This window comes from Trachypithecus francoisi, unplaced genomic scaffold, assembly GCF_009764315.1.
Source record: "Trachypithecus francoisi isolate TF-2019V2 unplaced genomic scaffold, Tfra_2.0 Lachesis_group1, whole genome shotgun sequence".
NCBI classification, from domain to species: Eukaryota; Metazoa; Chordata; class Mammalia; order Primates; family Cercopithecidae; genus Trachypithecus; species Trachypithecus francoisi.
Window position 1 is genome coordinate 115,850,926 of NW_022681454.1, and position 13,597 is coordinate 115,864,522.

General features: G+C 34.3%; 1 protein-coding gene across 5 annotated transcripts in view; it reads right to left on the minus strand.

Annotated features, from left to right (window-relative positions):
• PDE5A (phosphodiesterase 5A) overlaps positions 1-13,597 on the minus strand; it is a 138,473-nt gene that overhangs the window by 63,493 nt on the left and 61,383 nt on the right. For all 5 annotated transcript variants that reach the window (XM_033215131.1, XM_033215129.1, XM_033215133.1 and 2 more), the window contains exons 4-7: positions 11,414-11,485; positions 9,719-9,808; positions 7,224-7,361; positions 4,385-4,452 (exon numbers count right to left, since the gene is read on the minus strand). In XM_033215131.1, coding sequence (XP_033071022.1) covers positions 4,385-4,452; positions 7,224-7,361; positions 9,719-9,808; positions 11,414-11,485 — 368 coding nt within the window. The remainder of the gene's footprint in view (positions 1-4,384; positions 4,453-7,223; positions 7,362-9,718; positions 9,809-11,413; positions 11,486-13,597) is intronic.

The following is a 13,597-nucleotide window of genomic DNA, read 5'->3' on the forward strand; positions in this document are numbered from 1 at the left end:
TTTGTCAGAGATCAGAAATTCAGACTTACACTAGTTAATATACAGAAGGAGAAGTAGAAAAACTATTTATAAATCAACAAATACCTGATACCTTATTTATCTCCCTGAAATTTTTAGGTTTTCCTGATGGTTACTTTAAGTGAAAACTGAGCATTATATTTATTAAAGTTACATGATACCATGTTTGTTTCTTACTCTATAAGAAATGTTGATAAATTTTTAGTTCCTGAACTCAATAAATACAGATTGAATACCTTAACCATCAGAGGCACCCTTAACAGTATATGGGAGACAAACTTACACAGGTCAGTAACTGTCATAGGGGCTTACAATCTAGTAGAAGACTGAAACAGAATGAATAATGTGTTTAAATTACATGGACTATTTGGGTAGAGTCTAGTGCAGAGACTGCCAGTTGTCCTTCGGTAATCCTCCTCCCCTTCTGTTTGTCTGGACATACATGGCCACCCAGAATAAAGACCACATTTCTCAGCCACCCTAGTGGCTTAGTATTGCCATCTGGTTAAGTTCTAGACAACAGGATGTAAGAGTAAATGTTTGTATTTGTGACGGCTTCTAGTAACCTTCCTAAGAGACACGTGACACCTGCTGTCTGTCCCTTCTTTCCCTGTCCCCCATCCTACTGTTTATCATGTGGATATAATGACTGGAGCTGCATCCTTGACCCTTAAGAAAAGGGCCATACCCTAGAGAATAAGGTAGAAAGCCTAAAGGTGTCTTGGTCCCCAAGGCCTTTGTGGAGCAGAGCTATAGCACCAAGCCTGAGCTGGCTACCTCTGGGCTTTTACAGGAGACAGTAATAATACTGTGTTATTGTTTAAGCTATTTTTATTTTGGGTTTTCATGATCCACAGTCAAGCCTAATCCTAAGTGATACAGTGTAACAATGCAAGCACCACACATGTGGAGAAGATGGACAGGTAGCACTTAAATGGAGTGGAATAGGGAAGAAGTAGTGTTAGAGAAATGAATTCACAGCTGGCTGAGACTTTTTAAAGGAGAGATATCAGGAATGAAAGGTAGAGTATTCCAGGCAGGCAAAAACAAAACAAAACAAAACAGTATAAAACACATTGCTGACATGGAAGAGTTCTATGTGTAATTGGGAAACACTAAACAGATACAGATTGTCAAGAATAAAACGATTTCAGGCTGAAAATGTTAGGCTAGGACAGATAGTGAAAGATTTTGAAAGTGTAATACAAGGAATATGGATATCATTCTTTTAATGATGGGAATGTTATAGTGGCCTTTAGAATGTGCCTCAGAGCTCCACTTGCAGAAAGAGTAGCTGACCAATGTCTCAAGTTGCTGTGCTCTGGAAGCCGTCACCAAGTTTGCACTGAGGTCACCTCTACCAGGGCTGGTCCCAGAGAAAAAGACTGAGCACACTAGGGACACTAAAGTAGGCCTAATCCCGGGAGGTCCAGTATTCTTCTCACAGTAAATTTCAGCTAGAGGACTTTCCAGCAACCTTGCCAAACCTTCCTTAGAACTGTTCAGCTGTCTAGGATACTTCTGTACAACTTTCCTTCCTTCTTTCTTCCTCTCCTTAATTCTGGGTCAGACTTTCGTGTTGGTCTGATGGCTTTCCTGGCTTCTTCCCTCTGGTTCTCACAGGGTGTTTTCTCTAATAAATTTCCGCACATTTAATCTAATCTTGGCATCTGTTTCTTGGAAGACCTGGACTAACTCACACATTTAAGGCTTTTTGTACAATGTGTATCAATGAACCGTATATGAGTGCATTGTTGGGATGACAGAATTAGGTACATGGAATTGGAAAAGATAAATTTCTGTGCTTTAGAATTAAATGGGAGTCACTGCAGGCTAATGTAAACCAAAGACCAAAAAAAAAAAAAAAAAAAAAAAAATCAAATAGACACGGAAATAATAGCTTACACTTACTAAGTACTTACTACATGCCAGAAATTTTCTGAAGCATTTTATATACATTATCTCATTTAATTCTTACTATAATCCTACTACCACTACAGATGAAGAAACTGAGGCTTTGAGAGATTAAGTAATTTACATGAAGTCTCATAGCTAGTAAGCCCACTACGTGGTGAAACTTAAATACTTACATTTAATACAATCAGTCTAACTTCTACATTCTTCTACGCTGTATCCACAATTTTTTAAAGTAGTAGTCTTTACTTACTTAATTACACTTATATTTTCTTATATGATAATCAATAACAAGTATAAACTAATATGTATATTCCAAGAAAGTGACCTAAAAGGATTAATTCTATGTATTTGTCATTTTATGACACAAATGTGCATTTGTGAATGAACATAAAGTTAATTAGTATGGAATTATAGCACTAAAATACCTACTTCTCAAAATAAGAGCTAACATAAACTGCACAACATTATACTCATTTTTTTCCTTCTAATTGGGTGGCTCTTGAATTGAAGTACAAAAATTCTAAAACTTCCCACCATCTGGAAATGAGCCTCCCTTCAGAAATTCCTGGGCAACTCAACTCCCAAGAGCTTATTATGCTTTATCCCTTTTATGATATCCTTCTAATAATTATGTGTAATGTTCACCCTGAATATGTTGTTTTACATTTAACATTTCAAAACCATCTTCAGTATATTAATTTATGAGGTCATTAGTGGATTGACTGGAAAAATCTCGAATGAGCTATGCTTTTTAATTGATAAATAACTTCCTAAAAAGAATGATTTGCTTACTGATAACATCAAATTGCCTAGCATTTCATCAAATGGAGAGATGGCAAAGTTTGGATTGGCAAAGTTTTTAATAATGAGAATCGAAGTCCTAAATCCTACCAATAATCAGTTTTAGAAACATAATAAAGAATCTGCTGGTGAAAAATAAGCATCAATATTAGTTTTGCCCTTTTTCAAAATGTTAACATTACTAAACACCATTTTAAATTCAGTTATTGCAAAATTAGGCCTGTTATCTAATTTTTATTAAAATAAAAAAAACTCAGAGGCCTTTTACTGTATCACTATAACAAAAGCTAACTTTAAATGTTTAGTTAACATAAGCCATTACTGTTGAAATTATTTTCATTATTGTAAAGTCAATTAATAAATCAGGTAAAATGATCCATGTAAATTAGTCTCTTTAAAAGTAATCACACTGACCTATTTATCCTTTACAAAAAAAAATCTTTATTCTAAGACTGTCTTGGAATCATTAAATCAATAAGTGGAAAGATACTTTCCATTTTGCCTACAGAGAGGGAATGTGGTATTTAGAAACAAATACATATATAGCAAGACATTTTTGTGTTTTTTTAAATGCATATTTACCAGTAGAGGTCACTATCACACCAATTCACTGGATTTGTCCAGCTACTGCTAAAAGAAATTACAGGGCCTGGCTGAATTTATACGAAAAAAATCAAAAGCCAATACCTAAAATACAATACACAGGGATATGCTGCTCCACAAATTTTAAAAGATCATGTAGATAATTAATCATTTTGAACTTTTAATATGACTATCATACTGATTTTCCTATTGTCCCATGGAGATAAAGGTAGCTATATAAACGTAGATATATATATTTCTATCTATATATAGTAACTCATTATTTATGCACGCCAAAAAGTAAAATATTCAAATATTTACATGTGTCCTATCTAGAAACTTTCTAAAATCTTCTTTTCAAAAAGGAAAAAAGGTATTACAGCATCATAAAATTAAAATAATATATATTAATGTGCACATTTTCATACATTCCAAAAGGATTCAATACTAACTAAAACAATGTCAAATCTGCTAGAAAATGCAATGGCACAGGAGCTTAGGATAGAACAGGTGTGGAGGTGGGATATAATCTTCAGTGCATGATCAGCAAAGCCAAGAAGGAAACAAAGGTCAGCTATTCAATTATGACCATGTGAACCCCAATTCCAGGACATCAGAAAACTCTCTGGTTAGAGAAACCATGGTTTATCTCCCTAGACTACCCACTTCATGCCCAAGTCAGCAGTAAAGGCTTAAGGTCAGGTCTACCTTCTGAGTCAAATGAATTCCCCATCTGCCTCCAAGTTACATTCTTGCCCTTTGCTAATTCCTAAAATCCTTTAATAGGAGAAAAGGCCCTTCCTTGTACCACATTGTCAAAATAATAGTCTAGTAATGAGTTTTGATTTAAATACAAATACTTAACAAAGTAACAACTTTAAGTCACTGTGGTCAATAGTCTCTCCATCTTGATGGAGGAAGACTTAGGACCGGAAATGTGAGAAAAGACAAGAGACAATAAAATAATCTGTAGTTTGTATTTCTTAAATCAAACTGGTCATGAAATAACTATTTGGCCAATATTACATACATGTGATAAAGACAAGTAGAGAATAAGTGCTTTTACCTTGTTAACATATCAGATGATTTTTCTAATTCCTCACACTCCATGTGAAACACACTAGAAAAAGAATCCTAAAAATAGACAACACAGACTGAGAAATAAGTTTGACAAGGTAATAAAAACTATCTAGATACAGACATACATGCTATGGAATTGACAAAAGACCCGAATACTTGTAATATATTTTTACTTATTCTTGGACAAAATAGACCCAAGTACTCATTTTATGACATCCTCAAAACTGCTTCCCATTTAATTAAAATAAAAGTTTCATTCATATAATTTCTGATTTTGTCTTGCAAGAATGATTATACAAGTACTATTTGTTTTTTCTAGGTACTTATGGATTATTAGTTTCGATTTTTTTTTTTTTTTTTTTTTTTTTGAGACGGAGTCTTGCTCTGTCTCCCGGGCTGGAGTGCAGTGGCCGGATCTCAGCTCACTGCAAGCTCCGCCTCCCGGGTTTATGCCATTCTCCTGCCTCAGCCTCCCGAGTAGCTGGGACTACAGGCGCCCGCCACCTCGCCCTGCTAGTTTTTTTTTTTTTTGTATTTTTAGTAGAGACGGGGTTTCACCGTGTTAGCCAGGATGGTCTCGATCTCCTGACCTCGTGATCCGCCCGTCTCAGCCTCCCAAAGTGCTGGGATTACAGGCTTGAGCCACCGTGCCCGGCTCAAAATTTTTTATGCTTATTGAAAATTCTCAAGTTTTGGCTTTTAAGCTTAAGTACATTGATTGTTGTTAAATTCCAGGTAAAGAATTCCTTCTTAAAAAGATGTTTCATTCAGTAATACTTTACGTGATTATTAAAATAACTGTGAAAAATTTAACAACATAGAGAAATACTTCTGAAATTACATTAAAGGCATGGTGGCTCATTCCTATAATCCCAACATTTTGGGAGGCCAAGGTGGGCAGATCACATAAGGCCAGGAGTCTGAGACCAGACTGGCCAACATGGCAAACCCCCTACTCTACTAAAAATACAAAAATTAGCTGGCTGTAGTGGCATACTTCTGTTATCCCAACTACTGGGGAGGCTGAGGCACATGAATTTCTTGAACCTGGGAGGCTGAGGGTGCGAGCTGCGATAGTGAGATCGTGCCACTGCACTCCAGCCTGAATGATACAGTGATACTCTGTCTCGAAAATAAGAAAGAAAAAAAAAATTTTAAATCACATTAAAAAGCAGAACAGCACATTACACCCATGCTCTATTTATATAGAATTGGAAGAAAACAGAAAAAAAACTGATAGTTTAATTTGGGGATAGAAGAAATCTGTACATTTTTTTCCTCCTCACCTTTGCTCACGCTGTTGACGTATTTTTAAACAACAAATAAATGTAATACAAATGAATATAAAGTCACCTAATTCCTTTTCTAAAACCTACAACTTAAGTGGTCAAAAAGTGAGCAAAATATCCTAATAAGCATATTGTTGTGCTATATTTCCAAGTAGCACTGATCCAAATCAGTGTACTACCATAACAGGTGTTAACTGGTAGAAGTATCCATTGAGTATGAATTAAAGTGATATTTAAGTTGTCTAAAAAGAGTAGTGCTTCACATATAACTTTCAAAAATTAAATGCAAAAAGTGGGTCATAGAGCAAAAATTACAGGTTAAGTGACATACTGCATTAAGGAATTCTGACCTGAAATTTAAAATGATGTCTACTATATTATAATCACCTTTATATTAAAGATTTTATAACTGATTGAAAAATATGAAATAGTATCTATGAAAATACTGATTACCTTTTAGCCTAGTGAGTTCTCATTTGGTATTAATGAGAATTTTGTATTAAACAATGCATTCATCTGACATATATACACATCCCAAATGATTGAGAGATGTTGGCTCATACGGTATAGTCCTTATATCTAAATCAACTAAAATGTCTTAATATAAATTAGATATTGAATACCTTTTATTATTCTACTTCCCCCCAGAACGTAACTTCAGATATCATATGTAGATTATAACTGACCTATACAAGTGGTAGTCCACACTCTCTTTCCTATTAATCCACAAATGAACAGCCTATTCTTAGGGACTAAAGGAAAAAGAAAACAAACAACTACAGCAAAAAGAAATATCCCAGAAACAGTGGTTCATAAGTTGAGAAGGGAGAGAAAGTGCATAAAGAAAAACTGCGTTAGGCCAGGGGCCCTGGTTCTACTGGTAAACTCAAGACGGCCGGCCTGGTGTAACTAGCACTCTGTGACAACACTCTGTCTTTTCTCAGACACCTGAAAATGTTTCTTCACATTACAAAATCAGTGGATTGAAATCTACTAGTTAGAAGAGTTTAGTGGTTTTCCATTGTTGGTAAAAATATGGGACTTATGGGTACCATTAGCAATGCTCCTACTGGGCTATGCCTTTTGGTTTCTATACAATTTCTGGCAAGAAGAAATTTTTATACCCAACCCATTCAGAATGAGGAGTCTGGTCTGTCTGTTCATAGCAACTAGGGCACCAGTATTCCTGACCGTGAAAAGTCAGCACACTGTAATGACAATATATTTCTCCACGAAGATAGTGTGGCCATTGATAGAAGCAGAAACACACATTCCCACGGTAATTATTTTCAGGAGGGTGGGATGGGGACATGAACAGAGGTAAAAAAGGGTGATGAGGCACCCTCCACCCTCCACCCTCCACCTCTACCTGTCTTCAACCAGAATAACTCATACCCTGATTGGTTTTATATACATACTCATATGCATTTGGGCTTGAGAGAGGGTTCTAAGACCAAAATGAGGTTTAAAAGCAGTGCTTACAGAAATGTAAGTTTTTGTCTTTCTAAAAATAAAGAAGTCATACTCTGTACTCACGGAGCAATCTTCATCCACTATGAAAATGGTGCATTTCTGCACTTGCATAAAAGAGATAATAGTGGCAGCTATTTTCTTCAGAATTACTTCTAATGATTGTTGTTCTTCAAAAATTAAACTAGCAAGGTCAAGCAGCACCTAGACAAAAATATTAAGAGCTTATTATTTAGCAATTGTTTGTAATTATTAAAGCATAATTATTTATATGGGTTATAAGTTGTTTAACCTAGCAGGTTATAATCAAGTCTGCATTCAAATATTAAATATGTCTCCACTTATTAACAAAATCCTCCATTGACTGTTAATATAGTTAATATAGTTGTTAAGATCACAGGCTCTGAAGCCAGAGTAATCAGTTTTTAATCCTGACTTCCTTTCCTGCTAGCTTTGAGACAGAGGGCAAATTTCTTGAACATAGGGATATTAATAACATTAAAATCACAGGGCTGCTGGGAGGATTAAGATAATATTTATAAAGTATTTTGAACACTATCTGGTACGTAAAACACACTGTTAATGTTGTTCTAAACTTTTTAGATCAACATTTGTCAACATTATCAATATTTTTACAGAGTACAGTAAATATTACGTGTCAAAGTAAACAAAGTCTTAAGAATTTCCTTTGTGTTTTTTTCTGGTAGATTTCTCTTTCTTCTGAACCTCATAAGTATTACCAAAAACTCAGTAGAGGTGATGCTATCCTAGCTGAGGTCTGAAAGATGAGTAAGAATCATTCAGGTGAAACAGGGAAGAGAACTATTTCAGGCAAAAATAATAGAATTGAGAGAAAGTAGCATACTGAAAGTTTTGATCAGGTTTTATAAGAGCATAGACTATAAAGAGAACTGGGAGATGCGATTGCAACATTAAGCAGAAAAAGAATCTGAAAAGTACTGTATGTCTTTTGAAGCAGTTTAAACTGTGATGCACTGCAGGAAAGAAGTGGTGTGATCACATCTGTTTGTAAAAATAGGGACTGGATGAAAGGATGGCAACAATAGAACAGGGAGAACACTGTAGTTAAAGGCAATGGAAGGTCGCATATCTTATTAACACAGATTCTAAACAGAGAAAATATAGGGTAGAGAAGATGAATTATCAAAGAAATAATGAAAAAAGAATTACACAGAAGTGAACAGTTTGCTTAAACCTCCAAAGAGATGAACCAACATACAGATGCCAGCATGATGAATGAAAAAAGAATAATATTGTGAAATTAAGTTACAAAAGCAAATATAAATAATCTGAAAAGCTTATAGACACATAGACAAAATAGAGATATATATATAATATAAAAATACAAAATATGTATTATATATTATGTTATATATTTATATTGTAGATAATAAATATAAAATAGTTACAAAAGAGCCAAGAATAAGGACAATATGGATGCTAGTTAGGAGACAAAGCACTACTTCTAAATTCTGAGAAATTGATTTTTCAATTTAGAATTTTATACCCAGCCAAAGTGGCCGGATAGTACAATACATATTTTCATACATGCAAGGACTCAGAAAATTTACTTTACCAATACCCTTTCTTGAGTAGTTAATTGAGAATGTGCTGCAACAAAACAAGGAAATGAGAAAGAAGTAGGGCATCTAAAAGATAGTGGAATCTTTCTAAGAAAGCAATGAAGAAAAGCTCTATGATGACACTAGTGTAGCAGGCATAGGGCTAAACAGTTTAGCTTGGAAGAAGAAAGGTTGGAGAACCTCAGTTTGGACCTCTCCAAATAGAAGCAGAAGGAGAATTCAACAGGATGCCTAATATAATGGAGTTTGGGGAGGGGTGGAAACAAGAACATGAGGCTATATTAGAGCAAAGAGTTCAAGGAAAAAAATTCAGAAACATCAGGAAAAATGAAAAGTTCTGTAACAAAGGTAACATGAACAACATTTACATAATTATAGTGCTTGTAAATAGTTTCTTTAAAATTGTAACTTTAGAATTAACCTAGACAAAGCCCAGGAAAAGTTCATCACGGTTGTAGAACAGTATATATTACCAATATGGACAATTGTAAAAGAAAAAGTCCAGATGGGAACAGCAGGGCTAAGGAGTGGTAGTTGGGAAAACGAGATAAAGAGAACAGGGGATGTTAAGACACCCACCTTACAAAGTATGAAATCAAGAGTAATATCTATAGTTGACAGAGCAAGACCTAAAACCATTATTTAACAACACAAGTGCAACCCATACAGTGACTTAAAACAATGATAGAATGATTCCAGTAAGATAAGGGTAATGGCAAGTAAGGTGTGGTGTAAGTCAAATAAATCCTCATCTCCCAAGTTAATGAACATTGTCTAACAAGATAAACAACTAAGCCTGGAAAATAGGAAATAGAAATGACTACTAGAAAAAATAAAGTATTCAGAAACTGAATCTGTACTATCTAAATTTTTAATAATCTGCATACATTACTTTGATAAAAATGTAACAATTTTTAAAAAGTATTTCTATACACTTTCTTTAGTAATCAGACCGACCTGATTTCTCTTGTTCTCCAGCAGTGAAGTCTCATAGAGCTGAGCATTATGAAGAACAATACCACAAAATGCCAAATAAGCAGCAAAGTCCTAAAAAACAGATAAGAGAATAGACAAATAAAAACTGTATATAAAACAGTCTAGTTATATTGCCTGATATACAGATCCCCAAATATTTACAGTTAGAAAGCCAAAAGAGTAGATGTTTGTTCTACATAAAATTAGGATGATATAAACCAAGTCCTAGCTAAAGGTGCTGGAATAGTCTCCTAAAGTATAAATTAGGTATAACTCAATAAGGAGAAAAAGGAGAGGAACTAAGATAAAGACCTCTTTATACCACTTGAAGTTACAATTTATTCTATGCAAAATTTGGTTTAGCCTCTCCATGATATTAAGACTCGGATCTATGCTGAAACTATTATATAAATAGCTTGTAACTCATTACTGCAGCAAACAATAGCTTATGTACTCGTTAAAAGAATATCCACAATAAAAGCATAAAGTTAAATATTATATAAGGTTGCAAACATTACTTTAAATATGTCATTTTTAACATGGATCTATCATCGTTATACTATACTAGGGTAATATGTTTACAATTATATGAATTATTGATATAAATAAATATTTAGACAGTATACCTTATCCACAATGTGATAGAGCCTTAAAAATTCAAATCGATTCAAGAGGGAGTTATATTAATGGATTATAAACATAATAATGGAATATAAAGCCAATCCAGGAACCATGTTTTCACACCAAATATTCTCAAGTGCCATGAACAGAACAGGAGCCTAGATGTCTATTACTCTGATTTTTAAAAAGTACTTGCTATGTTCCGAAGCAATTATAACAAGGGGAGCAACACAGGTGCCAACATAGCCTATAGCATAGAGATAAAAATAACTGTCTTGTTTGAATGTCTTCCAAATTCAAAAGCTCCTACTAATTTTCAGAGGAATAACATAAACAGCAATGGACTTGGGAATAGGAATAATTCAGTAGGCTATGATATATACATAATTACTTATTCAATAGGAGAAATAATGAAACCTACTCATAGAATGAATTTATCAACAGTTTTAAGGGCTTTTGTCCTTAAATGGAAAGCATGTCAATGAGGTGTGTGGAAGGTATTCCTTCAGAGTTGAACGAGAAGAATAATAAAATAATGCTCACTGTTGCTCTCTCTGAAGCTACATTTACCTCATCTAGCCTGAATTCACACATTGGCACCCCACTGTCTGTGTGCAAGGCTTATAAAACATTCAGAAATTTGCTACACCAGGAGGCAGTTCCAATTTTTAGCCAACCAAAAGTGCTGAACTTGTAGCAGTGTTTGTTATGGGGTTTTACTCAAGGTTGGAGCTCTATAGCAGTGATGAAAGGTAAATGAGATAGTTAAAATGCCGTAAGTCACCTTCTGTGTGGCCCCAACATGCCCAGTGCAGGCTTGGCAGCACACCAAGGAGGGAATTTGGGGGTTTCTGCTGACTGAATAACACAAGTACTCAGATGTGAAATCATCGCTCTAGTTAGCCTAAGACACACTTTTGAACCTTTCAGATCATTTTTAACTCTAATCTTTTTGTGTGACCAACAATTTCAGCAACAATTAATCCTAGAGGTGTATATACTACAAAGAAAAAGCATCTTCCTAAATTGGCTCATGCCTGACACAAGTTTTGGTACCTTTTCATCTTTTTCAGTAAATGTCCCACCGTTTCCTGATTTCTTGTTGATGGCCTGGGCTACACCAACCACCTGGTATAAGGAGATAAAAGTGACAAATTTTTTATTGACTGAAATTACTGGTAAAAATTCACCAAAATGTATTTATAGAAGATATCCTGCATGTGCTGTAAAATAACACTAGTCTACAAAACAAAAGCAAAACCCCTCATCAGCATTTGAGCAAGCTTTACATCATTTACCATATTCTTTCATCCTAATAAGAATTCGACTATTTTTAATTTATTAGGGCCCAAGCTATGTTTGATTCTTTGATTTCACCCTGTATTTTGAATGGAATTATTTTAGCAACCACATTTTAAGTATATATTTTCCATAGTTTTTAAATATAAGTAATAAATTTTGATTACAGTTCCAATAAAGTATATAAGAAAGTGAACATTTTATATGGGTTTTAAATATAATGTTTCAAAAGGGCTAAAATGCTCTTTTACTAGAAATGAAACAGGACCTACTGGCCAATCATGAAAAGAATGCAGGAGGATCATTAGGGCAAAAATAATTCTTAATGTAAGGATGTAGTCCAACTTCTTTTGAAATTTCTGCCCTTGAAAATTATTTTACCTTTAACAGACTTATTTTTGGGAAAGAGGGTACTGAAAAATCAAAACAGGAATTAACATGCTGAGGCTTATTTCAAATAGATGAGAAGGCATTTGGAAGTTACTTATCTTTTAGTTCCACCTTCATTTTGAGTTATTACCTTAGTCTTATAAAGACCTTCAACTTACTCTTCTCTCTGCTTTATTATTTATAAATTCTACTCTTTCCTTTCTTCTGCTATTTAGTATCAGTGGAATAAGCTATTATCCTCTAACTGGCTATACTTCAGAAATATGTATCTTTAGTTCTATGTGGATGGTTCACTTTGTTTTCTCAGCTCACTATAGTATCTTAGCTTTAAGAAAAAGATATAAAATCCTCCTCTAGGATAGCAGAATAAGAAAGGGGAAATATCTTATTGTCTTATGTAGTTTTCTAGTCTTCTTAACATTTTTCTCTTTTTTTTTTTTTTTTTTGCCCATATGGTAAAGGGATATTAATTGTTTTTAAAAGCAGAATTATGCAATTATTCTATACCTTTTTATTTCCTTTAGAGCAACTCTCTCTTATTTTTACATACTCTTTCGCTCTTGAAAACAGCAGCAGATTTCTAGATGCTCTAACCTCACTGACTAAATTTCTAGTAAAATTCCTCTAAAGTCAAAAATGTCTGGATTGTAGTTAGGAATATTCACTGGAACTATAATAAGAGCCACTTGAAGTTCACTGGGGTCTAATATAGAGTAGTATAATTTGGTTATTTTAAATGCTCAGATATTCATTCATCCACTCAACAAATACTGAAGTGCCTATTATGTACCAAAAAGTAACAAAAAACCGGGGAAGTGATTACTCTGAAGGAGCTCAGAATCAAGAATGAGTGATACATAAACATAGACTTATAGCATAGTAGGATGGTGGGATCAGTTTCATGAAACAGTGGCCGTGGATTGCTAGGAGCACTGACGGGGCACTTAATGTGAGTAAAAGAGAAGGAGTCTCAGAAATGACATTTAAATTTTTTCTCTAATAAATAGTTTTACAAAGGAAAGACATAAACTTTAAATCTGTGTTTTAAGAAAGATGAGTTTCAAAGAGATATAGAAAGTATTATGCAAAGTTTCTGATAAATATGTAGTACAAAAAGTATATACTGATATGCTATCTGTACCTGGAACTGTATGAAGCAATGTAGTAAGCAAGAAAATAGAGAGAAAGCTCCTGCTCACTCGAAAATATAAAAAGACAAAAAATCAGCTGCTTATTAAACGATCACTAATCAAACTATATTAACATTTTAGTCCATCATCATATCAACATAAATTTACAGTGAGATGATGATTCCTTTCAGTCTTTTTTTTTTTTTCTTTTTGAGACAGGGTCTTGCTCTGTTGCCCAGGCTGGAGTGCCATGGCACAATCACAGCTCACTGCAGCCTTGATCTTCCAGGCTGAGGCTACTCTCCCACCTCAGCTTCCAAGCAGTGGGACTACATGGAAGGCATGTACTACTATGTCTGGTTAAATTTTTAAAATTTTTTTGTAGAGACGAGGTTTCACTATGCCCAGGCTGGTCCCAAAC